Source organism: Lachancea lanzarotensis, scaffold LALA0S07 (genome assembly GCF_000938715.1).
Source record: "Lachancea lanzarotensis genome assembly LALA0, scaffold LALA0S07, whole genome shotgun sequence".
Classification (NCBI taxonomy): domain Eukaryota; kingdom Fungi; phylum Ascomycota; class Saccharomycetes; order Saccharomycetales; family Saccharomycetaceae; genus Lachancea; species Lachancea lanzarotensis.
The window spans coordinates 223,529-250,281 of NW_019212885.1; the positions used below are offsets into that span (position 1 = coordinate 223,529).

The following is a 26,753-nucleotide window of genomic DNA, read 5'->3' on the forward strand; positions in this document are numbered from 1 at the left end:
AATCCTCGTATAATACGATATTTATACACGAGTGGCGAATATAAAAGGTATGGCCGTTTTTCTCTTTCACTTGAACAATGCACGGATTCAGATCGTAACCCTGTAGTCGCAGTGCTGTTCGAAGCATTCGAGAGTAAGAAATAGACTTCCAGAGGCCCATTTTTTCAACTGGTTTATTTCTTCAGTTTTCGAAGACTCTTGAATACGTCTCGAGATCAAGGCTGAAATGACGTCCCCAGTTGTGAGTCCTCTCGTAGAGGACTCAAAGCTTCTTTACCAAAAAGACAAACTTTTCAGGCCCTACGTGCTTCCGTTTCTTCCACTCTATGCCACTTTCGCCCACCTGTATTTCAGACAGTATGACCTGTACATCAGAGGAGGTGAATGGACGTTCGTATATCTGGGAGGATTGGTGTCGTTGAACATTTTGGTTCTGCTCCTGCCACAATGGAACGTCAATCTAGCAAGTCGTTTCGACTACACACCCGCAACTGATCTAGATCAAGCCACCCACATTTTGATTCATACTGCAGCAAACAGCGGTGTGGATGACATTGTCGAGATCAGACGTGTTCAAGAAGCCGGTCATTTGCAAGTGTTTTTTCAATTCCAAAAGAAAAGATTTTTACTTGACACCGACACTGGCGTTTTTACTACCCCAAAGTTCGCTGTTGATGAAGCTCCAAAACTCGAAGTCTTTCAAAGTTCGAAGGGCCTTTCGGGTGACCTTACTCACGCAAGAAGACTTTATGGGGACAATTCGTTCGATATTCCTATTCCTTCATTTACAGAGCTCTTCAAAGAGCATGCAGTCGCTCCATTCTTCGTTTTTCAAATTTTCTGCGTCGGACTGTGGTTGCTGGACGAATTGTGGTACTACTCGCTATTTAATTTGTTCATGATCGTCGCCATGGAAGGGGCTAGTGTTTTCCAAAGACTGACTACTCTCAAAGAATTTAGAACGATGGCTGTTAAACCTTATCCCATCAATGTGTTCCGTGACAACAAATGGCAAGAGCTGTCCACTACCGAGCTTCTACCTATGGATCTAGTGTCTGTCACCAGAACTGCTGAAGAGAGTGCCCTACCATGCGACCTTATACTCGTAGAGGGATCCTGCATTGTAAACGAAGCTATGCTTTCCGGTGAATCTACTCCTCTGTTGAAAGAATCTGTCAAATTACGTCCACACGATGAACCGTTGCAAATTGAGGGACTGGACAAGAACTCAGTGCTACATGGTGGTACTAAAGCTTTGCAAGTGAACGTGCCAGAAAAGCTTTCCGGTATTCCTCTCCCTCCTGACAATGGTGCCCTTGCTGTGGTGACTAAGACTGGTTTTGAAACTTCACAAGGCTCTCTCGTAAGAGTCATGATTTACTCTGCGGAGCGTGTTTCTGTTGGAAACAAGGAAGCTCTTTACTTCATTCTTTTCCTGCTAGTATTCGCAATCGTCGCTTCTTGGTATGTTTGGACCGAGGGTACTAGAATGGGAAGAATTCAGTCCAAATTGATTGTCGATTGTATTTTAATTATCACATCTGTTGTACCTCCTGAATTGCCAATGGAACTCACAATGGCTGTGAATAACTCCTTGGCTGCTCTGTCGAAGTTTTATGTTTACTGCACTGAGCCGTTCAGAATTCCTTTGGCAGGAAGAATTGATGTTTGCTGCTTTGACAAAACAGGTACTTTAACTGGCGAAGACTTGGTTTTTGAAGGGTTGGCTGGGATCGCTGGAGACTCAGAACGCGCGGATGCCCTTTCTTCTGCGGGCGAAGCCTCTTTCGAAACTGTCTTGGCTGTTGGAGCTGCTCATGCTTTAGTTTTACTTGACGATGGAGAAGTCGTGGGAGACCCGATGGAAAAAGCGACTCTGGGAGCCTTCGACTGGAAAGTTGGAGCAAAAGACACCACCAGCAAGGAAAATGTCGGTCAAATTGAAATTTTGCGCCGGTTCCAATTTTCGTCTGCTTTAAAAAGATCATCTTGTATTGCAAAGCACAAAAACTCGTTATTTGCTGCGGTGAAAGGTGCTCCAGAGACAATTCGCGATAGATTAACTTCCGTTCCTGCCAATTATGACAATATTTACAAGCACTTCACCCGTTCAGGATCCCGAGTCTTGGCTTTGGCTTCTAAAGAGCTCAGAGCCTTGTCCAAAAAGCAAGTCGACAACCTTGACAGAAAGGACGTGGAAGTCGACCTCATCTTTAGAGGTTTCCTGGTGTTTCAATGTCCTCTCAAAGACGACGCAGCAGAAACTATTGAAATGCTCAATGAATCTTCCCACCGTTGTGTTATGATCACTGGTGATAATCCACTTACTGCTGTTCACGTAGCCAAAGAAGTCAAAATTGTGGAGCGGGAATGCTTGATCATTGATGAACCTACCGATGGCTCGAAGCACACGTTGGTTCTAAAAAATGTGAGTGAAACCATCACCATCCCATTCGATCCTGCTAGCGACAAATTTGATCACGCAGAGGTTTTTGCCCGGTACGATATTGCTGTCACTGGGTATGCCCTCAATGTTTTGGCAGAACATGTTCAATTGAGAGAATTAATTCGTAACACCTGGGTTTATGCTCGTGTATCCCCTACTCAGAAGGAATTCATTTTGAACACCCTGAGAGACATGGGTTATCAAACTCTTATGTGTGGTGATGGTACTAATGACGTCGGTGCTTTGAAGCAAGCACACGTTGGTATCGCTTTGCTCAACGGTACTGAGAAAGGATTACAGAAAATGAACGACCAGCGCCGTATTGATACCGCAAAATTACTTTACGAGAAGCAGTGTCTGTTCATGCAAAAGTGGAATCAACAGCCTCCTCCCGTTCCAGAGCCGATTGCACATCTTTACCCACCCGGTCCATCAAATCCACATTACTTGAAAGCTCTTGAGAAGAAGGGAGTCAAGGTTACGGAAGAAATGAAACTGTTGGCTGCTGAAGCAGCTACCAAACCGGTTGTTACCAAAAAAGCCGATGCCTCGCAACAGAAGGCTAGCGACTTAGCGGAAATGGTGATGGGTTCTTTGGGTGATGCTGAAGGTGAAGAAGCCCCGACTTTAAAACTAGGGGACGCTTCCTGCGCCGCCCCTTTTACCTCCAAACTAGCCAATGTATCAGCGGTCACGAATATTGTTAGACAAGGTCGTTGTGCATTAATTAATACCATTCAGATGTACAAGATTTTGGCTTTGAACTGTTTGATCAGCGCTTATTCGTTGTCGATCATTTACCTTGCTGGTGTTAAGTTTGGCGATGGCCAAGCTACTGCATCAGGCCTTCTACTGTCCGTATGCTTCCTCAGTATCTCTCGTGGTAAGCCATTGCAAAAACTTTCGAAGTTGAGACCACAGCCTGGTATTTTCAACTTCTATATCATGGGTTCGATTTTAGGTCAGTTTGCCATTCACATTCTCACTCTGATTTACATCACGTTGGAAATTTACAAGATAGAGCCTCGTGAGCCACAAGTTGACTTGGAGAAGAAGTTTTCTCCTTCTCTATTGAATACCGGTATCTTTATGATTCAATTGACTCAACAAGTTTCGACATTTGCAGTAAACTACCAGGGAGAACCTTTCAGGGAAAGTATCAGAAGCAACAAGGGAATGTACTACGGACTGCTTGGTGTCGGCGGATTGGCTCTTGCTGGAGCGACTGAATTCTCACCGGAGCTAAATGCTGCCATGAAGTTCGTGCCCATGGATGATTTATTCAAGGTTAAGCTAACAGGAACACTATTGGTTGATTTCTTTGGAAGTTGGGCAGTAGAACTGGTTTTCAAGTATCTCTTCATGGATTCCAAGGCCGCCGACATAGCTCAACGGAGCTAATATGACAGTAAGTCACTCATGTATTTTTCCTGTAAACCAATATATTGACGTTGATAAATTCTTTTGCAGTTCCGTTCCTATCACTCATAGGTGAAAGAAGGTCTCACAGCGAACTCTATCTAAAATCACCTAAGTCGAACACGCTTCTCGACCAAACAAAATTTCCAAAACGTGCCCTCCCATTGTACTGGGCCAGTTTAGTTTGTTCGTAATAGGTGGGGTGGTTGTACTACGTATCTCGGTGAAGGTCGGTAAGCTTGATCACTAACCTAACAACTGTACGCTATAACGTTTGGTCTTAATTTTTCGATTCTAGTTGTGTCATTCAGTCACTTGAAGATGGACACTATCTTGACCTTCAAAAAATGACTCAAAAGTGCGAAGACAACGAACGTGCTTAAGATTCCCATACATGGACACTTCTTATGCCAAGTACTTCATTCTTTCATCTAACAATTCTTTATCAAGATCTACCCACCTGTACACCTTCAAGTTTCCCTCAGCTTCGATCATATTGATGCGGTCTGGCAATAAACTTTGTAAGCGGGAGAGAACCTGATGTGTTTCGTTATCGCCAATAGGGTTATTACTGTCAGAAAGGCTGTCAATAATGAGCGATGTTAAATGTGTGATGGTGTATGGTTTATTTTGGGGCAGCGAGAACAGAATGTTGAATATCTGGTAAGTTTTAACGTTCAGAAACTGTTCATAATTGCGTTCTCTTTGAGAAAGCAAAGCTGCTGCTTTTCGCTCTTTTTCACGAATCCTTTCAAGTAAAGAGACATCCCCTGCATTAGAAATTCCTTCTTTGAACATGAACTTTTCTTTGGTATTGAAAAGGTACCCCTTCGATCTATTTTTTTTCAAGCTAGCCAGCTTACGATCAAAAGGTGCAGTGGCACCATTGGTGGCGGTTTCTTGATATTTTCCAAGACTGTCACTTCCTCGTCTTTTCTTAACACTGAGTACGGGAACATTAGATGGAATTTGGGCAGTCTCTATGGCATGTTGAAACCACTCGTCCGCCCTTTCAGTGTATTCAAGTTTTCGAGACTTGTTCGACAGATGATTCATTATCCCAGCAGAGGGAGGTCGTATCGTAATCTCGAAACTGTTATTAAACTCCAAGGCGTAGGCCTCATCCCAAATACTCATCATTCGGAGAAAGTCATCTTGCGAAACCTTGCGCTTAAGCATGTTGGAAATTTGTGGTAGCAAAGTATACAGCTCTGGAGCAGAAGTCATTAGCGATCTTGAAATCGAGTAGAGCGACAGAACGGAATCTGTAACGTTGAAAATGTTTTTACAGTACTCAACTTTTGCAGTGAGAGCGTCAATGGATGATTCTCTTGGGTACAGCTTTGACATTATGTGTGGAAATTCTTGGATCTGGTTGCGTAGCAAGACGTCAAAAACAGTTTCAGAACTAAAGGCAGTGTGTAATAATGGGAATATTGTGAAATGCATTACGCTGGACATAGGGAACTTTATCGCTTCCACATTCTGGGTGCTGCTATTAGGATAGGGAGACAACAAGCTTCCAGTTTGAATCAAAATACAATCTGGCTCTTCGATCACTTTCCATCCGTCATTGACTTTATACTTGATTCCCTGGGCCGCTGGAAACACCGTTATGATCCCAGCAGAGCTGTGAAGTCTATACTCGTCCTCGTAGTCAAAATTCAGATCCATGATAGAATTGGAGGTGGATTTGTAAAATCTCGTTACCTTGACACAGCAATTACTGGCATCACCTATTAAAGCCGAGGCTGCATTTGCCCCACCAACAGATTCCAAGCACACTTTTGCAAAAAATGTTGAGATTCTCATCAGTCTAGAGGTCAGTTTCCCAGTAGTAGAATCTCGTAAACTCAAGCGGTCAGGCTGCCCCAGATATTGTTCAACGGATATTCCACCTTCCAAGTTCTCCGCACCAGTAAAATGCCTATCAAATCCATGTAAAGTGTTCGGCGTTTCCTCCCTTTTCAGCATGGACAGCAGTGATTGCACTGCGTCCATGTTAGCATAGTTTTTCAGCAGAAAAGCGCTATGATATCTTAAACAATCCCGAATAATCGGTGACAATTCGTCTTCACTTGTGACAACGTTGAGATCAATGACTTGCAGCATAATTGGGCGTTCAGTTACTAGTGGTGAAACTGATCTCAAGGCTTTATATATATTCTTTCCGTTTACTTATTTCTATAGATCTGAGCGATGAGATGAGATGAGATGAGTTTCCTGATAGATTAAACTATAAGGTTCAAAATAAAATAACAACTCGCAACACATCATAACAACAGTTTGGTCTTCCTCAATGGAGCATCCAACGGGCAATGATGAAGGTCCTGAGTCGGGGAGCAATTACAGAAAATACGAAGTTCATGAGGGTATTATCTTTTGTATTGAGCTTTCCAATGCAATGTTCGAACGACCTGCTGAATTGCACAACGTTCAACTTATCGAAATCTTGGAAACGCTTCTGGAACTTATGTCACAAGTGATTATAACATTGCCGGGAACGGGAATTGGGTGCTTTTTCTACCATTGCAATCATGAGAGTGCTCGAGGAGGTATCTACGAATTTCTGCCTTTGCTGGATGTAAATGTAAGAGCGATGAAGAAACTGAACGACTTGATAGAAGATATCAAAAATGGGACCACAACGGTGGAGAAAGAGTTTCCTTTCGATCAAAAGCATGCGTCGTCTTTGGAAACAGTTTTCGTCTTGCTGCAAGAACAATTTCTGCAACACATACCAGGCCAAAAACCCTACAATAATAGAAAGATATTTCTGTTCACCGATAACGATAAACCGAAGGAGGCAAGTGATTCTGATGCGCGCCAGCGTCTACGGAAAGTAACTGATGATTTGGACGATTCCTATATCAATTTCACCACTTTTTTTATAGGAACAGACGACAAACCCTTTGACGAAAGTTTCTACAGCGATGTGCTCAAATTTGGCTCCAAGAAAAAAGTCCTGGATTCTGGCTACGAGTTTGAAGGCCCCAGTACAGCACCAATTTCCGCCAATTTGATCAAAGCGCGCGCCTTGCGGAAAAAGGAGATCAAACGGATCCGCTTCCAAAGCCCATTGATTCTCGACGAGGCAAAAGACTTTGTTGTTTCTCTCAAGGGCTACACTGTCATATCGCATGAAAGAACAGGAACGAAATACAAACAAGTTTACGATCACAACGGTCTACGCAAGGAAGTGCGTTCGCGACGGAAGTATTTGAATGCTAACACTGGAGAGGACGTTACCAGTTCAACCGCCAAAGTATACAAATTTGCAGAGGTTGACATTGAGCTTTCCAATGACGAGCTTCTTCAAATAAACAAGGATTTTTCGGAGCAGGAATCTTTCCTGAAGCTCGTGGGCTTCAGGAGCTCTGCCAAATGCCTATTTTTCTACAATAACATTTCCAGTAGCGTATTTGTAGTTCCAGATGAATCGAAATATGTGGGCTCTTTCAAAACTTTAGCTTCCCTTCATCGAGTTCTCTCGAGGAAAATGAAATGCGCTATTGTGTGGGGTAAACTCAAACACAATTCTCACCCATCAATTTACGTCCTGAGTCCCTCCACTTATCGGGATCCAAATGAGGGATTCTATCTCACCAGAGTACCGTTCGCAGATGAGACAAGGAAATTACCTACGTTACCGAATTACGAAGAAGTCGCAAGCGGTAAGAACTATGCACAGATGTACAAAATATCCGATACATTGATCAGTTATTTTAGTCTCCGCCGCCCGTACAAACCCTCAGAGTTTTGCAATCCAACTTTGCGTAAACACTTCCGATTGCTACACGATCATTTGTTGCAAATAGAGGTCAGTAAGAATCCCGATAAGGCGGAACAATTAGTGAGCGAAGATGACACACTCTTAAAATTGCAGCAAGTGCACGACAAGATTATGGAATCCGCGAATTCAACAGATCCTGAAAAAGCAAGACTCAGCAACTATGTGAAAGCTTGGAATAGCGTGTACAACAAGGAGTACAACCAGGAGCTTGAGCCTCTAGAAGGATCCAAAAAGTCAAGAAAAAAGTAGATACTACGGTGAGCAGGTCTTACAATTTTGATGTAATTCTGGTGCCGAAAGGCCACCAGTGCGTAGTGTATACGGTTTACATAACTAGTTCAATTTCACACATCATCGACAAATGGTCACTTCCGTATTCTCCCTCATGCGGTTGTCCGTGCTTGGGCATTTCTCTAGAAGACGGCATCCGCAATAAACTCTTGATTGTAATGCCAGCGGCCTTTTCGAGATCATCTATGTCATCAGGGGTTGTTTTATCTGAAAAGTCCCACTTTCGAATGACAAATATGTAGTCTAAGAGCCCTCTCCAAGTTTCTGCCCAATTAGATATTTCTGGTTCGTCAAAGTCGTTGTCCAACCCTGCATTTTCCACATGGACATGTTTATACGCAGCCGAATAAATGGACGTGGCCCTCATATCAAGGCTATTATGAAGTGATTCCATGCGTTCGACTAAGCTTCTCTGTTCGTCATTTGCAGCAAACTCAGAAGGAACTGGATGCTCTGGCTGGCCGTCACCAAATTTCTCGATATTTCCGCCTTCTTCATCGTCGCATTCTTCCCCATCGCGAGCTTTCGAAAAGGTGTAAGAGGTACTACATTGGATGACAGTCTTGGCGCGGCCTTTATAAGCAACGGGTTTCGAGCACATCGATAGATAAGGCGCATCGAAAGGCTGCGAATTGAAGTCTCCGCAGAAAAAAGGCGTCCAACCACCTTGCGCTCCATCTGAGTTCTGAAGTAGGTTGACGCGGTGCTCAAACTCCTTCATCTTAGCTAAAACCACGTAACATTGGCGAGCTCTTTCAAATGTTCCAAATGGATGCCAAAATAGATGTGTCGTACCGACAAGAATTCCACGTTTGCGGCTGTTTGGAAATTTATCGAGTACTTTCTGGGTGAAATTTAATGCCAACACCAAACCCACGTTTTTTGTAGTTGTTCTTGGAGAGATGTGACCTGCTTCTTCCTTGTCATAATCTACAAGCATCTTATCCGACATGGTGAAAAGCTCGCGCTTCCATACTATCGCAATGCCGTGATTTTTGGTTCCGTGCCGATGGAATTGGGAGTCGTAGCCCATCTTTGAGAATTCTTCTTTCCAGAAAGACTGATACTGGATATAGTCCACCTCTTGCAAGCAGTGAACATCGGCATTATAGTACTTGAATTCATGAAGAAGAACCTGCGAGCGCTTGAACCATTTCAACGCATTACCGCTCGTGGGAAATAGCTTGCGGCGAATCAATGCCTGAGCAAGACAATTATATGTCATGAGACGGAATGAAAACCCAGTGCTGGGTGTATTTTTGGGCACGAGAGATAGCATTGGTCTGCGGATGAATTGAAGATCTGGGGGAGCGTCTGGATCTAAACCTTTAGCGATCATTGCATCCCGTTTGGCCTTCTTAGCCAACTCACGCTGCGCTCGTACCTCTGCAATGTGCTCTGCACTTACCTTTGACCCCTTACCACCATTTTTTTGGGATTTCCCGTGCTTCTTCTTAGCATGATTATGCTTACCTTTATCTTGTTCGATCTGCGTGTTGATGGACTCTGCCAGTTTTTGTTCATCCATGGACATTACTTGGAGTTCGAGACAAATCGACAAACTAGAAGTGACAACGTAGAAGGAAACGGATTGAGGGTTTTGCACTCGGTGGTAATTTTGGATAAACTCAGAGTTTTGGACCTTTAACCGGGGTCCAAAGTGTTGATGTCAAAATTTCGTCATCGTAGGTCATGTGACAAAAATGTCACATGACTCTCGGCTGATATCTTAACACGTGTCCTTGGTATGTTTTGTTCTTTTGTACGGAGACTGTAAATGAAAAATCCACACTCTAGTAAAAGAATCACTTCTGAGTGCGAACTTCATCGACCAATAGCTCGAAGTTCCCATAAGGTTAGCGGTTGATCTTCTAACCACAGTTTACTGCGTCTACAACTGTCGGCCATTATCCATCCTGCGTTGACTGGCCATAAAGACCATGGTTTTCTATAAAATAACACTTTCAAGGTCGACCATTGGACTTCCTCAAGCAACCAAAAACATCGCTTCAAGCTTGGGGTTGGGCAAAACTGGCTCTGTAGTATATCGGAAAGTGAGCCCGTCGATAGCGGGGTCGATTGCCAAGATCAAAGAAGTTGTCAGTGTGGAGGTGACAGAACAAGCACTATCGCCCGAGCAACAACGTGAGCTGCGGAAGTCGAATCCGGGCTTCACAGTGGAGAAGAGGATCTAGCGCAAACATCTATCTGTAAATAGCGAGTTTTTACCAGAGAATAAAGGAATAATTGCATTTTGGTTGATTTTTGTAGGTTGTGCGTCTTGTGTGTTCGTATTGGGTTCGGGATCGGCAAACGTATTGAATGGCAGCAAGTCATCGGAAAGTCATTTCCGGTGGTAAGATAGAAACGTTAGCAAATCCTGAGGATGGTTCCTCGTTCCCGTTTTCGTGTTCGTCGTCGTTGTCCGAGGTTTCCCCAGGAACTTGGTAAAAAGAATCGACAATTTTGAATACATCGCTTCTGTTCATAGCCTTACCGTCAAAGCTCAGATCAACACTGTCATTTGCGTCGATCGGCTCCTGAAATGCCACGCGTGCCAAGGGGTTGGCTCTGGAGTCTTTCGCGGACGGTTTAGCGGTCCGGTCTTGCTTTGAGGTGCGTTTCGCAGAAGTAAAGCGTTCCACCGCATCCGGGAGATCTGCCAGCGCCTGCACTTGGTATTCAGGATCATCCGTGGGTCCCAGTGGTTGCTTTTCATGGTAGGCTTCTCGTTTCGTCTCTATAAGATCCCTCATGAAAATGTCACTCATCGAGGCTGGTTGTGTTAAGGGGAGTTCCGATACCTTGTAAACTTGGGTGCGGGCGGTTGTTACACCAGAGCTTTTGGAACGCAGTCCCACGTCCTGATCAAACATCTTAGTGTACCTAGTTTCAAGATCAGTTTCTTGCTGTTCTGCAGGTTTAATGTCGTCAATAGACTTCACCTCTGTGTACTCTGGTCCGTTGGCAGCACTCTGGGCTGGTGAATGCGGCGTTCTGGTTGAAGGCCCGCTTCTGCCACCGGCACCATTGTTATTCATAGCCAATGAGCGTCTCAACGGACTCGTGTTCTTCAAAGTGCGTCTTTCGCCTCTGTTTTGGCCGCCGCCATTTGAACCGCCGTTATTATTCCCCATGTGATAGGCCGCATATTGTTGGTTATTCAACGCGGGCATGGCGTAAACAGGCATCATATGGGGTGGTCCTGGTGCTGGAAGATACACCACATTGTTTGGGAAATTATTATGCGGTTGGAATTGGGGCGAGTGGTACATATTTGGTGTTGGATAGTTCATCATCCCAAGGTTCAATCAAAAACAAGTTTGGAAACCAGGATTGTGCGATATTCTACCAAAAAAGTCACACTGCTAACTTCACCGTTTTCTATAACCGAAATGATGTTTTGAGCACTCAATGTTTGACTAGACGTTGAATAAACCTATTCAATGACTCAACAACGGTATCCTTTGTTTACGAAAATAAGCGTACGAATACTCAAAAACGGTTAAAAAAAAGCGCCTTTTCTCGTTTTCTCCAACAGATTTATCAGCGACACGTTCTACGGAGACGTTTCAATGTTCTGTACCGGAATTGGATTCGATGTCAGCGATCTAACTATGAAGGTCTATGTTTCTTTGATATGTTTAGAATTACCCATTACAAAAATTAATGGATCTCGAATTTATCTGTACTTGAGCTTTCGCGCGAGTACAGATCTAAGGCCAGCCTGATGAACGCTGGCGACAGGAGGATGGGCGCAGATGGAAGGTACCCGTGATAAATCGACCGGATACATCTAAGCGTCTATCAAATGCTATAATAGATTATTTACAGTAGTTTTTAAATTTTGTGGTTCATAATCACCGCATTTCTAGTTCCATTGTGCCTTGTAGACAGTCTATGCTTTTGATTTTGCAATTGGTCACCGTTTCGCCGATGGCCCATTTGGAAAAAACATCTGGGCGCAGTTTTAAACTTCCTCGAGCAGCGCTGAGATCGGGTACCATGCATCGCACATATCCCATTTGTGGAACAGATGTCACCATAACAGATATACTGAAGGCTGGATCTTCGTTTTGCTTCGACTTCAGATATTTGAGAGTCCAGAAAGCAGCGCACTGTTGGGCAGTTTTTTTCAGTACAACATCGCGTTCTTGAATGTGCCATATCATTCGGTCGATATCGCTTTGTGTGAATCGTAGTTGTTCCCCGTTCAAATGTGCATGGAGTTGAAGATGGTTAACCAGATCTGGGAACCTCCTCAAAGGCGACGTCACCGTCAAGTAGGCAGGTGCGCCGATCATTTGGTGTCTTGCTGCCTTACCGGTGTAGTAACTGGAGTTCAGAAATGATGACAGTTTCGCTATGTCTGTCACAGAGGGTAGTTTTTGGGATTGTGTCATGGTTCGCAACGAGTCATAATCTTGCAAAGCCTTATCCTTCAAGATCAGCTCCTGATAGCAGCGAAAGACACCCGGAAGATTTTTGTCACAAAAGTACTTCCCGGAAAGCGTGTTTGCTAAAATCATCATTTCGGACACCATCAGCGTAGAAGCACTTTCTACTTGATCCACAAAAAAAATACGGGGTTGATTATTCTCTTTTCCATCCGCTTCGATCTTGACCAGGCCCTTATTGAAACCCTCACCAAAAATGATCGCGTCCTCTTCTTCTACTCTTTTTTTCCGCAACATCGTCGCAATTTTGAGGATTTGAGATAGCTCTCGCTTTTCTTCAGTTGTGTTCCCTTTTGCCATCAACAATTGATCTACGCTCCTGTACGTTACTTTTGGAAATTTAGAAACCACACCCTTTCGAATTTGAAAAGTATCGTTTAGAATATCTAATCGATCTCCTCGATACTCAACATCCACCGAAAAGGACAGGGTTTTAGATGAAAATCCGTCGCGACCAAGATCCCCTGCTTTACTGAATGCTTTCGGCAGCATTGGGGTCACACAGTCAGGAAGATAGCTGGTAAAGCTTCGTTCAAATGCAACCTTCCAGATTTCGTTCTCTGGGCATTTTTGTATACTATCGGCAAACAATGGGGTAGGATCAGCAATATGAATATGAAGTCCAAACTTGGTGGAGCTTTTGACTTCGACCGATATACCGTCATCAATTTCATGAGCGTCTTCTGAGTCAATACAATAAACATTCATATCCCCAAAATTATGCCTCTGAGATACGTTTCGATGCTTTATTGGGGCTACCAAATCGAAAGTTTTTTGATCGAGAGAGCGTTTTCCAGAATTGATTGGAGCTGTGATATTATCGTTGAGTAATAACGGATTGACAACCGATCCTGGCTCCAGTTTTTGCAGTAGAGAATGGCACAAGTCTCTAGTAATATCCCTGCTCTTGTAATCTTCAATTTTTCGGAAAAGCCTCGAGACCATGGCAACAATAGCGCCGTTATTGGGGAAATTTCCAGCAGCATAATCTTGCAGCAATCGGACAATTTTGGGAAACTCGTCTTTAGCCGTTTTTACATCATTGGAATTGACGTGGTAAGCAAATCTCGAGAGCTCTGAGTAGTTGTTTTTTTTTAGTTCTTTGAGGACGGAATCGTAATAGAGGTGGTGCGTTCTTAAGGGCAATACAGTAACACATATAGGTGTCAGCATCGCTCTATGGAGATGAATTTCACCCCATAAATTATGCTCCTGTTGCTGAACCACGGCCCAGTATGTTGCAAGAAATGTAGCAGCATCAACAAAGCTCTTTTTTTCTGGCGTCGTGGCTTTCTGTGGTGTGAGATTATTATACGGTATGACATCTGCTTTGGCGAGTAGTTCTTCGACATACTCATTAGTAGGCGATGAGCGGCTTTTGTCCAGATCTATAAGCGTCACTAACTCGCACAATTTGAACATTGACACCTGCCATGGCCCGGAGCTGCGTTGCAGAAATCTATGCAGAAGTTCCAGTTTTTTAGTAACGCTTGACATCCGTCTCCATGCCTCCTTTGTGATCTCAAAAGGAACATATGATGTGTATAATAAGCGTGCTAGAACCGGCAAGATGTACGTTTTTTGCGGATCGTCCTTTACCGTGCCTACTCGCGTTTCCTGATATGGATTCTCCGGACGAATGAGGTAGTCGACAGATTTATGGTGAAATGATGGCATTCTCAAAAGAACCATGTTGCGCATCCCAAACTTAATATGGCCATCGGTAGTTGCGAAAGCGTAACTTGGGTTTAGCACGTCAGTTGGCACCTCGACGCACATGCACAATTGTGATGGGTTTGATCGGAGTAGCACCACATCTCCGACACTTAGGGGCTTCTGTAGAAGTTGTTCAGGAAAGATAAGAAACTGGCGTTTTTTTGGATCGAAGAGATTATCGTCTATGTACCATTGCAGGTTTTTCTGGTGCTTGATAGAAAGTGAACGAAGATCCATGTTCAAACAATCTTTCATGCCCGACCAATTGATTTCATTATGTTTGCACCAATCCCTCGATGGAACCAAATAGTTATTGTAGTAACGCTCCTTGAGTCCAGCTTCTATCTCTGATAGAGACTTAATTTCTAAACCTGGCTCTACTTGTCCTGCTCGTTCATATATGTGTTTTCCTAACGATGATGGAGGAGGCGTCGCCGTTTTGGCATTATTTGCATGAGGTAAAGCACGACGTAGTGTCTTTCCTACTGTGTGAAACCTTCGAACCATCAAAGTCGGAGCAGCTCAGAATGTGGAGTGGATAGAGTAGTGATGCGATGAGCTCGAAATGCAATTTGTAGTAGGCATTTAATGTAAAGAGCAGGATACACGTGATCATGGATGGTGACGACAGTGACAAAAGGGTTGAATAAAGGAGACAGGTTTAAGCAGCTCCGGCAGCTAGGCAGTTTTTTTCTGAATAAGCTTCGACTTCCTGTTCGACTTGAGGAGAAAACGAAACCTATCTGCGAAAAACGAAACCTATCTGCGAAAAACTCCCCTACCCAGTGCCCCCGTTCTTGAAACAAAATATTAGGTGCCTGGTGACTACAACAGATGATAACATGCCTGAACTTTTACAGACGCATACAATCAACTTCGGAACCTCTATCTACCCAGCGTCATTCTCGTGTCAAAGCTACCATACATCACGTGCCAAAATGAAAGCACGAGAACTATTGAAACAACTACAATCTACATTGTCTCCTGATAACTACAAAGTCAAACATACTGGGGATACCATGAGGGCAAAGAAATCTTTTCTGTGATAGTGTAATTTTTCGTCGTCGGGCCCATATCTCAGTGGAAATATTCATTGTGTCAAAGGGGGCAATATTTCTTAACTGTACGAAACGAAATAGTCTAGTCAGCCTAGACGGTTAACTCCCAGATGCGCATTGGCCATTTCAACCTGAGCATATCACCCTAATTTCAATGGAAATTATCGCCAACAGTTTGAGCCCTTTTTCGTGCAACGGTAGCTTACAGACAGAGTCTCAACCACGGGTAAAAACAGTTCTTGACGAGGCTTAAATAAATCGCAAAAACAGGGTCTGTCAAAGGATCCGTTTTGTCCTAAACGGGTCCTTAAGCTCGTTCCTACTGCCAAAATGATGCCATGAAGCCATGAGGTGACACCTTTAGATACTTTTCGAGTCGATGATACATGCAAACTTGCTTCTTACTTAACAATTATAACATGCCCAGCCGTTTTGCGTGGTATTCCGGGTGGAGTAAACCTAACGGATCTCCGAATATTAGGATATTATCCTTATCTGGTTGAAAGTTTCGATTCGTAAGAAAGCACTTTCGATCATGCACAGATCTTCAATTTAAATGCATGGAACACAGGCTCGAGGCATGGAAGGTCATCGAGACCTTGGGAACGAAAATTGTAATTTAGCAACTGGCAGGTAAGCAAAAAGGTAAGGACATATGATTCACGCGCTCCAATTTTGCTTGGATTCGGAAATCTCTTATAGTGGTGTGTCACAATATGGGATATACCCTACATATTCTTAACTACGATTTGCGATCCTGCTACCATGGAACCTCAGTCCCGTCGTAGGAAATAAATTTACCAGCAATTTCGGGCAGTTTTTCTAAAATGTTCTTGTTGATTGCTTCTGCAGACTCTTCGGGTGTGATGATTGGGAATTGCTCGCTCACTTCATCAAGCACGTCCTTAAACCTTTCGTCGTTCAAAGCCTTTTTACCCATATCGGTGCTGACAACACCAGGGTGTAAAGCCACGACCTTGTAGCCTTCGGGACCCAATTCTCTGTTCAAATTGATGATTGCAAAATCAATGCCAGCCTTTGATAAACCGTAGGAAGAGGTAGATAAGGGAAAGTTGATGTTGCTGACAAGAGAGCCAGCTGCTGAAGACACCACCGCAAAGTGCTTGGTTGACTTCTTGTCCAGCAGAGATTTGAAAGCACGAAGAAGTCTGATTGGACCCACAGTGTTGACTGTGAAATGTTCGTAGTACGAAACGTCAGCACTCTCCAAAATGGTTGCTCCTGCTGAGTTTGCAATGCCCGCATTTGCTATCAGCACGTCAAGGCCATCAGGTAAAATACTTGCAACTTCCTTGGCAGCCTTTTCGTTGCTTTCTGCAGTGGAAACGTCTAACGACACAATTTTCACGTTAGTGTGCACGTCAGCCCATTTTTTCAATTCACCAGCGCCGTCCACGTTACGGACACCGGCTACCACAGTGTTCTTAGATTCAGCACTGAGTACCTTGACAAGGGCGAATCCGATACCACGGTTAGCACCAGAAATGAAGTACGACTTGGACATTTTGTTTTATTTTTTTTTTTTTTTTAACGGAAATTCGAGATGGAGTTGAATTGACCTACTTGGGAGAGAACCCCAAATTCAAATGATTTCGGTAGCTGTAACAATATCATCTTGCCCCTTTTATAGGTTTTACACGAGCTTGGTAGTTCTCGTTTGGTCAAAGTGTCTTCCCGCGGAAGACGCTGGTCACTTGGCTATTACAAACTCATAAGCAGGCGGATTATGGCCAATTTATCTTTAGTCCGTTCAAAATCCGCAGATGCGACGTCAGTAAATAGCTATAGCGATCTTTCATATGTTGTTTTAAGACATGATTAGTAGTAACTTCTTAGAAATGTGTACCGCCACCAGGAAAGCTTGAGGATCGGAATCAACCAGACAATTAGTCAACGTTCCACTTCCGTGGAACAACGCTGCAATGCTAGTGTTACTAAAAGGAGTTCCATGGTCCCGAAAAACTTTACCATGCCTTGCTTTCTTGTTGCAATTGTGGCTTGACTTTGTAATGAATAGAATTGTAAGTAATAAGCACTGTTTAAACTCTTTGTGAGACTAGGGTGCTTTAGTAAAGCAGCTGTTTGAACCTTGATAATGTCATCTATAGAACGTGGGTTCAGATTCTCAGTTTAGATATCCGATAAGTGAGATTTCTCGTATTACACCGAGTGTATTGAAGAATATATAGTCTGCTGAATCTTGGTGCCTTGGATACTGCACATTCAGTTCAGGGCTGAAGACTGGTGTAGCTTGGCCAAGTGTTTCTTACTTATACTGTGGGATTCTGTAGCTGTCTTGTGTCACGTGCTTATGTTAATGAATCTGGCGCTAAATATATAGAGCATGAATAAATGCAGTCTCAACAAGAGACCTTTCCCCTGGAGTTTCTTCGTGTAATGAACGTTCTGGCTTAAAATATGAAGTATCATTCTGACGCTGTCGTCAGATCACGTGATGTATCATGACCTTAAGATAGACTTGACGCTGGGTAAATAGACAGAATTATACCCCAGTTATGTTGCCATCACTAATTCACGTCTGCTTCACAAGTCTTTTGAACCGAGCTGACCCTCAGCTTCGAAAACGACGGTAAATTCAAAGTTGGTGCCTCTCGTATTTGGTGACTCGTAATATTATGTTTTTAAATTGAATCCATCACTGGTATAATATATAGTTTCGCTTAAGCGAAGCCCAAACTTTAGCAATTGATCTACAAAACTCATCAAATCCCTAAAACAGGCTCTCCAGTCACTGTCCAGCTTACACATTCTATGTTGAAATGTTCAAGCCGGTTCAATTTTCCAATAACGTATCAGCTGGAAGTTCAGATTCGGAGGTAGAACCTTTGGAAACGCCTCACAAAGCGAGCGATGATGTTGAAAAGCATGTTCGTCTAGATATCAAAACGGAATCTGGCGAGCCTGCTTGTCCCAACGATGATAGCTATGAGCTACCAATATTTCAGAAACGACCACTGAGTGATACGCCCGTAGGATCTTACTGGAATTCACCAAACGACTCTGAAGAAAACTCACAGGACTCGACTCCCATCCCTTCACCTCGAAACAGCTCAACTGATCTGCAACAACTGCACGACAAATACGAAGAGGACAATGGATCCACAGCCTCAAGTCACTCACAGTTCATACATCCTAAAGTACGGCCTACAACCATTGACGTACCGGGATTGACCAAGTCGCGCACTTCGCCGGACGGCACCATTTCCAGCAAAGACCCGGGCTCGAAACTGGTGATTGTAATGGTAGGGCTACCCGCTACGGGAAAGTCTTTCATCACCAACAAGTTGTCGCGTTTTCTAAACTACTCGATGTATTACTGTAAAGTTTTCAATGTGGGAAACACCAGACGTCAATTCGCCAAGGACCACAACCTACAAGACCAAGATTCCAATTTTTTTGACCCATCCAATCCAGAAAGTAAGGCTTTGCGGGAAAAATGGGCAATGGATACTTTGGATCAGCTTTTGGATTATCTTTTAGACGGTCCAGGTTCTGTGGGAATATTCGATGCCACCAATTCGACGAAAAGCAGGCGTAGAAAGGTGTTGGAAAAGATCTACTCTCGTAACAACCAGATCAAGGTGCTCTACCTAGAAAGTGTGTGTTCTGACAAGACAACGGTGGAAAAAAATATCAAACTCAAACTATTTGGTCCCGACTACAAGGGTAAAGATCCAGAAACTTCTTTACATGATTTTAAGGAGAGGCTCGCGAACTACATGCAGGCCTACGAGCAGGTTGAAGATGATGAAAATTTGCAGTACATCAAGATGATCGACGTTGGCAAAAAGGTCATCTCTTACAACATTCAAGGGTTTTTGGCCTCTCAAACAGTATACTACCTTTTGAATTTCAATTTGGCGGAGAGGCAGATTTGGATTACGAGAAATGGTGAAAGTGAGTATAATGTTCAAGGCAAAATAGGTGGTGACTCGGACCTAACACCTAGGGGTAAACGATACGCCAAAGCTCTCGCTCGCTTCATCGATGAACAGCGCGCCATCTTCACAGAAAATGAAATGAAACTTTACCTGGAAGATCACGAAGACACAAAGAATTTCAGTGCAACGGAATTTTTCGTATGGACGTCGATGCTGAGGCGAGCAATTGAGTCGGGTGATTACTTTAACGAAGACGACTATCCTAATAAACAAATGCGAATGCTGGATGAACTGAGTGCAGGGGATTGTGAGGGATTGACATATGCCTCGATACAAGCCAAGCATCCGGCCGAGTTCGAAGAAAGGCTCAATGACAAGCTAAGGTATAGATACCCGGGGATAGGCGGCGAATCATACATGGACGTTATCAATCGTCTGAGGCCCGTTATAACGGAAATTGAGAGGATAAAAGAGAATGTTTTGATAATCACACATCGAGTCGTTGCTCGCGTTCTTTTAGGCTACTTTCTCAATCTGAGTCGAGACATAATAGCAAACCTTGACATTCCTCTGCATTGTGTCTACTGTTTAGAGCCCAAGCCATATGGTGTTACGTGGTCACTTTACGAATACGATGAAGGCAAAGACTCGTTTTTCAAAGTTCCCCAGAATGAGCTCAACACAATGAAGGTAAAGGAAATTGGACTGGTTCATTCCGAGAGAAGATACTCCATAGTTCCCACTGCACCGCCCAGCGTGGCTAATACAAAAGGTGAGTTTTTGACGAGTAATGCAAATGCTACCAACTTGACCAAAAACTCTTCTCTAAAAGCTGGTAGCGCATCCCAGCGTTTCCCAGTGGTAGGCGGGGGAACTTCTATTGCAAGGCCCAGCCTAAGACCTCAAACATCGCACCGTCCTAGCTCCAGTAGACTGGCTAGAGGACTAGACAGCTGGACTGAGGGGGAAAACCGCTCTATTTCGACACCACCAATTGTAGGCGGTGCACGTCAAAACATCGAAATCAGTAAACTTAATGAAAAGCTGGCTCGACTGGGGATAGCAGAGCCTCAAAGAGGCGTCGCAACCAGACCTGCACAAATGAGCAGAAGTCAGAGCGAATTTTAAATCACCATGGAGACGCAGACTTAGCAGTGGCTAACGAATTGGAGGCAGACTACTCTTATTTATTGACTGTAATTTGTGCGTTTGTATAGTCTTTTATCTTTAATGACATGGAACGAAATTGACTACTGAAGTGTGCCGTAAACAACACCCAAAGCGTCTACCCATTGGCCTACTCTCCCGAAAACACCTAGGATTTCTTGGCCACCCGGTACTAAAATTTGATGTCCACTTCCTCCATTTGCATTCCCCATAATTTTCCCGGAACGATGCTTATTGGTTATGATGCCTATTCCATCTATATAACAGCCAGATCGAATGTCGAAACCACGAAAATACTCGTCGTTGTCCAGGAAAATATCCGTGTATGAGTTTGTTTCATGACCGAATAGTACACTAGGCCCACCTCTACCTTGTGTTTGGACGCTTTTCATGGCGTTGGTGATTTTACTCATGTAGGATCTAGGTGGAACAGGAGGCGGTTTGGCATCAACATTCTCCCTGTTTAAAAAAAATCTAAGGCCATCGAGCGCTGCACCGTGGTAAACTCTCACACACCCAACCTTGGTACCATCGAATGCAACTATTCCAGCATCATCTCCCCCTTCAGCTGAACCGTATAGAACTGACTTCATGCCCATAACATTAGAAGAGAAGCCGTATCGAGCCATTGATATTTGTGGCGCTTGTAGAAATTGCGGGAACGATTCCCATTCGGCCTCTGGAGAGTTCAGAGCGCAGACTTTCAACTTAAACGTATCACGATACTCTGCGAGCTGCTCAGGTGGGATGCGAGATCTTAAATCGTCCAGGGATAACAAAATTTCCTTTTGAGGGCCCGTACCGCCTATGGATATTGGAAGGTATTCAATGAATGCGCGTGCTAGATCTCCGCATATCAATTGAACACAGAATATGCCACTTTCAGATCTAAGCAAACAGCAGTTGTTAGGAAGCACATAAACAGAAGGGGAAGAAATTTTATGACCACCAATTACTGAGGGCCGCATCAGAGAGCTATCGGCGTAGTCCTGTGGGGTCGTGAATGAAGGATGGTTCAAAAACTTTAGTGCATCAATTCTATGCCACGCGCATTCTTCCCTTGGATATATGGGAGGTGAAGCGCCATTTGAATTAGTTCTCGTTGAAAAAGCCTCCTTGGTAAGAAATGAGCGATTGAGTCGAACATAATCACGAAGCATAACACCATGTTCTTGGTGAGGACTGCCTAAAAGATGGCCGATTTCGTGCATGAAAGCGCCTAACGTTAAAGTAAAGCATTCCCAATGAGATCCACAGTCTCTGGAGTCATTTGCGACTTCAGATTCGGAACAGCGAGTCTCGTCAGTAAAATACGAGATTACGCTTTCCATACAAGTTGGCCAGGAGTAAAGGCCATGCGATCCAAAGATAGCGAGTTTGATATGGTCATCACCACCACCTAAGGCTGCATGTGCTGTGATCAGCTTCAATTTGGGATCCCAATGCGTATCTAGAAACATTACTGCAGCTTGCACGGGGTTTCCATCGTGGCACGCAAAAGGACCTCCATAGTTGCGCAAGGCATCCATGGCGATACCAAATAGCCCACCCGCGTCCGAAGCATTGGGATTCTGTTGAGCCAAATTTGGATCCCGTAGCTCTTTCACGGTTTTGTCGGAACGCACGATATGGATCTTGACCCTATTGCGCATGCAAGAGTTCTGAAATGAAGTGTCAAGTGCATATTCTTCCACCACACCGAAAGTACGGGGCCCAAACCCATTGCGTAGCATTTGCTCGGCTGTGAACGCCTGCATTAACCTAGTACCCACTCTAAGCTTACGACAGGCAAGTTCCAGGTTGTTCCCCCCTTCTTTGTCCCGCTGGGAACGTGGTGAGTCGAAAACCAGCGGCGAGTCTTTGGCCACCAAAAGACACATGTGAATGGGCAAATTCTGCGATAGTGATGTGTATCGCAACGTGATTGTCTTTCGTTCGCCCTGGTCACTAGTGAAGGTAAGTTTATTCTCTCCGGGACTCAACATAACGACACATTTGAAAACAGAGGCATTGACAGGAAACCGCAAGGGGGGAAACTCAAGATTACGCACCTCCACAACAGATGTTTGTGGCTTGCTGACTTTCCCATGGATAATGCAGCAGGGTGAAAACGTCTCACTGCCATCTACGGCATTATACAATGAAATTTCACCCATTTTTGGTAGTTTCCTTAGGACCAACGACCAATGCTCACAAGAAAGTGTGGCGCACAAACGTCAAGACAACTAGTACGGATAGGGCGCAATACTAAGTCTTTCACGCTGGATTTGCGGGTGAATGTAGCTGTCGACAACTCTCGAGCTAGGTAAAGCTGTTTTCGAATCTTATATGGCTAACACTACCTAATTTAAATATTTCAAAACTCCGCGTCAGCTACTCGTTTACCCAGTCCATTTTCTTTTCGAGCTTCTACTTGTTTCTTTACTCATTAGTCTACCCATTTATCCAGTCGTCGATCTCGTGCCCTTTCCAATCTTAAAAAAAAGACAGGTGGCAATGGCAAACCTTAGCTTTCGAACATCAACCGTAAACATCAACAACGCATTTCACGGCGTAAAAACACCATATTCTACGCGTTAGAGATGTCTCATAGGAAGCGTGTGTATCCGCAACAGCAGCCGAACTATGGTCAGGGTGTTGGGGCGTCCAATTCGCCTATTTTGGGCTCGAATTTGGCATCCCAAGTGGAAACACCAGTGACGCACCAACAAGCTCAATTTTTGACGCCGGCACAGCAACAATTGCAACAACAGCTGCACCAGCAGGTGGATCAGGCTTCACAGGCAATGGGAGGCATGCAACTTCACAATGTTCCGATTTTGGACCCAAACTTGGCGCAGACCGCGGGAATTGGTGGTGTGGGACAACAAGTTGGCGATTCCCAGTATCCAAACGTCGGCGGTGGAACCCTGTATGGCCCACAAGCTGGTGCAGGCTATGGACAGCAGCAGCAGCAGCAGCCGGTCTCCGTGGGCAGGCCCATGAACCAGTTGTATCCAATTGATCTGTTGACTGAGCTGCCTCCTCCCGTCTCGGATCTGGACCTGCCTCCTCCACCACTAATGGTACCACCTGAAAAATTTGTGGTTCCAGTTGAAACTGCTAACGCTCCACCGGACTTCGTGCGCTCCACGTTGAATTCGGTTCCCAAATCAAACTCGTTGCTGAAAAAAAGTAAACTACCATTTGGTTTGGTGATAAGGCCCTATTTGACTCTTCAGGACTCTGACAGTAACGTTCCACTTAACACAGATGGGCTGGTGGTCAGGTGTCGTCGTTGTCGCTCTTATATTAACCCTTTCGTCACTTTTGTCGACGGCGGTCGCAGATGGAGATGTAACTTCTGTAACCTTGCCAACGATGTTCCAATGGCATTTGACGCCTCTCAGCAAGGTTTGCCTGTTAACCGATACGAAAGGAACGAAATGCAACACGCGGTGGTGGAGTACTTGGCACCAAAGGAATACGCCGCCAGACAGCCTCCACCTTCGTCCTACGCGTTTGTTCTCGACGTGTCTCAGAGCGCAATTAAGAATGGTTTGCTGGCCACTGCCGCTAGAACTTTGCTTGAGACTTTGGACTCGATTCCAAACCATGATCAAAGAACCAGAATCACCATCTTGGCTGTTGATAGTTCCATCCACTACTTCGCAATTCCTCTTGACGAAGACGGTGATCAAATAAAGATGATGGATGTGGTTGATTTGGATGAGCCCTTCTTGCCAATGCCAAGCTCGATGTACGTTTCACTGCAAGACTGCAGATCTAACATCGAAAAGCTACTGAACCAACTACCCGAAATTTTCCAGTACAATATCATGTCCAAACTAGCCCTAGGTCCTGCTTTAAAAGCAGCTTTCAATCTTATCAAGGCTGTTGGTGGCAAAATTGTTGTCGTTGCTTCCACCATCCCTAGTCTAGGTGTAGGAAAGTTGCAAAAAAGAAGCGAAGCAGGTGTTGCCAACACCCCAAAGGAAGCATCCCAGCTGCTAAGCTGTCAAGATGCTTTTTACAAAAATTTTACAATTGACTGCAACAAGAATCAAATTACAATTGATATGTTCTTGGCTACTGAAGACTACATTGATGTTGCATCTTTGTCTAATTTAGCTAGGTTCACCGCAGGGCAAACTCATTTCTACCCCGGTTGGTCTGCTTCTAAACTGACAGATGTGACAAAATTCACCAAGGAATTCTCCAAGCATCTCAGTATGGATCTATCTATGGAAGCTGTCATGAGAGCGCGTGGTTCTTCCGGTCTTAGAATGACAAGATTTTACGGTCACTTTTTCAACAGATCGTCTGACCTGTGCGCTTTCCCCACTTTCCCAAGAGACCAATCCTACGTTTTTGAGATCAGTATAGATGAACAACTAGTGCGTGATTACGCATATTTGCAGATCGCGGTCTTGTTGTCTTTGAACACAGGACAGCGTAGAATAAGAGTTATCACTATCGCTATCCCAACTACTGATTCGTTGGCTGAAACATATGCTTCTGCTGACCAATTGGCGATGACTGCCTTTTTCTCCCAAAAAGCGATTGAAAAGGCTTACTCCAATTTGGAAGAGGCTCGTGAGTATCTGAACAGATCGGTGCAGGAGATTTTAGGTACTTACAAAAAGGAAATTGTGGTGTCGAACACTGCAGGAGGTGCTCCATTGAGACTGAGCGCGAATTTGAGAATGTTTCCTCTCTTGATGCATTCGTTGACTAAGCATATGGCGTTCCGCTCCGGTTTGGTTCCAAGTGATCACCGCGCCGCATCACTCAACTTTTTGGAGTCTAGTCCCCTTCCTTACCTCATCAAGAACATTTATGCTAAGGTCTATTCCTTGCATGATATGCCTGATGAGGCTGGTCTCCCCAGCGAGTATGGAGAGATCGCGCTGCCAGAACGGATCAATGCGACATCGTCGCTACTTGAACGCTATGGTCTATACCTCATTGACAACAGCACAGAGCTTTTCCTGTGGGTCGGTGGTGATGCTGTCAATGAGCTCACAATGGATGTATTTGGCACCCCGGACATTTTAGAAATCCCAATCGGTAAACAAGAGCTGCCTCTTCTGGAGAACTCAGAGTTCAATAGCAGAGTCAGAAACATCATTTCCAAACTAAGAGAGCACGACGATGTCATCACGTACCAACCCTTATACATTGTTCGTGGTGCCTCGTTGAGTGAACCCGTTAACCATCCTTCGGCCAGAGAAGTCGCGACTTTGAGACTATGGGCCACCAGCACGTTGGTGGAAGACAAAATTTTAAATAGCCAATCTTACCGCGAATTCTTGCAAAATATGAAGACAAGAATTAGCAAGTAAGACACCAATCAATAGCATCTAAAGAGAGCTTTTTAAAATATCGTTAAGGTATATCGCATTTCCGTCAAGCAAGCGTAACTCTAGTAACTTGGATTGATTATTCAATATTATTGCTACGGTAGTAAAAGTCATTAAGCATGAAATATCTTGGCGTCGAATGAGATACAGCTAACTAAGTATACTAAAAGCTTGTATGTTGTTCAGTGATGTTACGCTTGTCAATAGTGTAAAAATTGGACGCCCTCTACTTGATCCTCTGATCGACAATGTTTTATCTGGTCGAAATATGAACAAAACTCATCTCGTCATACAGACCATTCGGTTAACACAGCTCAAGGCATTCAAGCAATGGACGCTACTCAAATGTATGGTACAGGCTCTTACGTTGAACTATTCAAGTGGTATAAAAGTACTAACACAAACCTGTTCCAGCGTTGCAAGACGTGACCTCTACAATGAAGATAATGATTCCGCGGCATCATCTACAAAGTTGGAAGAAGAGATGACGCCCAAGTTTGAATTTGTAACGGTGGATCAGACCAGTGAAACCCAGGGTAAAGATATAGGTGAAGGTGCTATGGTAGAAGAAGAAGTATTCGATTTCCCACTGTTCTCCTTTGGCGGAAATATGGATATTATAAATGACCGTGATCCATCCGATGATCTATCGGAAAATCAGGAGCGATCGAGAGGACGGAATCCTACGCGGCTCATCAAAGTTTCACTGAGGGAGGAATCGCCCGATCTCGTGCAACAGGAACGGCCTCGTAGCTACTATTTTGCTGACTTCTCTCAAGACGATATCAAAAGATTCAGAATCAGTGCCATAGACTATGAAGTAGCGATTCAAGATCATACCTTGCCGACGTCTGAGTCTGCTACCGTCGACAAGCGATTTCCCATAAATTTGGATCAGCATAATAAAAAGATTGAAGCTGAGCGTCTTCGCGAACTCAAGGTAAGGCGAAGACGGCCCGGGAAGAAGCAGCGAGAGGCAAGAAAACAGGGCGCTGAACGATTAAAACAGAGGTTGCAAAGTGCAAAAGACGTCAAGAAGCTTGTTAAAAAGAAGTTTCACAAGCGTGGTGGTAAAAAAAACCATAAAACTACCGAGATGGTGGCAAAATAGCGGCCGCTCTTTGGAACAGAGTGAGTATTT

At 44.2% G+C, this 26,753-nt stretch overlaps 12 protein-coding genes across 12 annotated transcripts; 6 read left to right on the forward strand and 6 right to left on the reverse strand.

The window, feature by feature from the left end:
* Positions 1–226: 226 nt before the first annotated feature.
* Positions 227–3,847, forward strand: SPF1 (LALA0S07e02542g1_1; the record flags this gene model as incomplete). The annotated part of the gene is made up of 1 exon (XM_022771419.1): positions 227–3,847. One exon carries the CDS (start codon positions 227–229, stop codon positions 3,845–3,847), a length of 3,621 nt encoding a protein of 1,206 aa, XP_022629328.1.
* Positions 3,848–4,270: 423 nt separating this feature from the next.
* TAH11 (LALA0S07e02564g1_1) lies at positions 4,271–5,977 on the reverse strand (the record flags this gene model as incomplete). The annotated part of the gene is made up of 1 exon (XM_022771420.1): positions 4,271–5,977. One exon carries the CDS (start codon positions 5,975–5,977, stop codon positions 4,271–4,273), a length of 1,707 nt encoding a protein of 568 aa, XP_022629329.1.
* A 187-nt stretch (positions 5,978–6,164) lies between these two features.
* YKU70 (LALA0S07e02586g1_1) lies at positions 6,165–7,907 on the forward strand (the record flags this gene model as incomplete). Its single annotated transcript, XM_022771422.1, has 1 exon — positions 6,165–7,907. The coding sequence occupies one exon, from the start codon at positions 6,165–6,167 to the stop codon at positions 7,905–7,907; it is 1,743 nt and encodes a 580-aa protein (XP_022629330.1).
* A 76-nt stretch (positions 7,908–7,983) lies between these two features.
* On the reverse strand, positions 7,984–9,483 carry NGL2 (LALA0S07e02608g1_1; the record flags this gene model as incomplete). The annotated part of the gene is made up of 1 exon (XM_022771423.1): positions 7,984–9,483. The coding sequence occupies one exon, from the start codon at positions 9,481–9,483 to the stop codon at positions 7,984–7,986; it is 1,500 nt and encodes a 499-aa protein (XP_022629331.1).
* Positions 9,484–9,889: 406 nt separating this feature from the next.
* Positions 9,890–10,144, forward strand: MRPL33 (LALA0S07e02630g1_1; the record flags this gene model as incomplete). The annotated part of the gene is made up of 1 exon (XM_022771424.1): positions 9,890–10,144. The coding sequence occupies one exon, from the start codon at positions 9,890–9,892 to the stop codon at positions 10,142–10,144; it is 255 nt and encodes an 84-aa protein (XP_022629332.1).
* A 138-nt stretch (positions 10,145–10,282) lies between these two features.
* On the reverse strand, positions 10,283–11,245 carry LALA0_S07e02652g (LALA0S07e02652g1_1; the record flags this gene model as incomplete). Its single annotated transcript, XM_022771425.1, has 1 exon — positions 10,283–11,245. The coding sequence occupies one exon, from the start codon at positions 11,243–11,245 to the stop codon at positions 10,283–10,285; it is 963 nt and encodes a 320-aa protein (XP_022629333.1).
* Positions 11,246–11,809: 564 nt separating this feature from the next.
* On the reverse strand, positions 11,810–14,629 carry DSS1 (LALA0S07e02674g1_1; the record flags this gene model as incomplete). The annotated part of the gene is made up of 1 exon (XM_022771426.1): positions 11,810–14,629. One exon carries the CDS (start codon positions 14,627–14,629, stop codon positions 11,810–11,812), a length of 2,820 nt encoding a protein of 939 aa, XP_022629334.1.
* Positions 14,630–15,940: 1,311 nt separating this feature from the next.
* On the reverse strand, positions 15,941–16,705 carry LALA0_S07e02696g (LALA0S07e02696g1_1; the record flags this gene model as incomplete). The annotated part of the gene is made up of 1 exon (XM_022771427.1): positions 15,941–16,705. The coding sequence occupies one exon, from the start codon at positions 16,703–16,705 to the stop codon at positions 15,941–15,943; it is 765 nt and encodes a 254-aa protein (XP_022629335.1).
* Positions 16,706–17,981: 1,276 nt separating this feature from the next.
* Positions 17,982–20,231, forward strand: PFK26 (LALA0S07e02718g1_1; the record flags this gene model as incomplete). Its single annotated transcript, XM_022771428.1, has 1 exon — positions 17,982–20,231. One exon carries the CDS (start codon positions 17,982–17,984, stop codon positions 20,229–20,231), a length of 2,250 nt encoding a protein of 749 aa, XP_022629336.1.
* Positions 20,232–20,353: 122 nt separating this feature from the next.
* Positions 20,354–22,426, reverse strand: LALA0_S07e02740g (LALA0S07e02740g1_1; the record flags this gene model as incomplete). The annotated part of the gene is made up of 1 exon (XM_022771429.1): positions 20,354–22,426. One exon carries the CDS (start codon positions 22,424–22,426, stop codon positions 20,354–20,356), a length of 2,073 nt encoding a protein of 690 aa, XP_022629337.1.
* Positions 22,427–22,852: 426 nt separating this feature from the next.
* SEC24 (LALA0S07e02762g1_1) lies at positions 22,853–25,594 on the forward strand (the record flags this gene model as incomplete). Its single annotated transcript, XM_022771430.1, has 1 exon — positions 22,853–25,594. The coding sequence occupies one exon, from the start codon at positions 22,853–22,855 to the stop codon at positions 25,592–25,594; it is 2,742 nt and encodes a 913-aa protein (XP_022629338.1).
* A 193-nt stretch (positions 25,595–25,787) lies between these two features.
* Positions 25,788–26,723, forward strand: LALA0_S07e02784g (LALA0S07e02784g1_1; the record flags this gene model as incomplete). The annotated part of the gene is made up of 1 exon (XM_022771431.1): positions 25,788–26,723. One exon carries the CDS (start codon positions 25,788–25,790, stop codon positions 26,721–26,723), a length of 936 nt encoding a protein of 311 aa, XP_022629339.1.
* Positions 26,724–26,753: the final 30 nt, after the last annotated feature.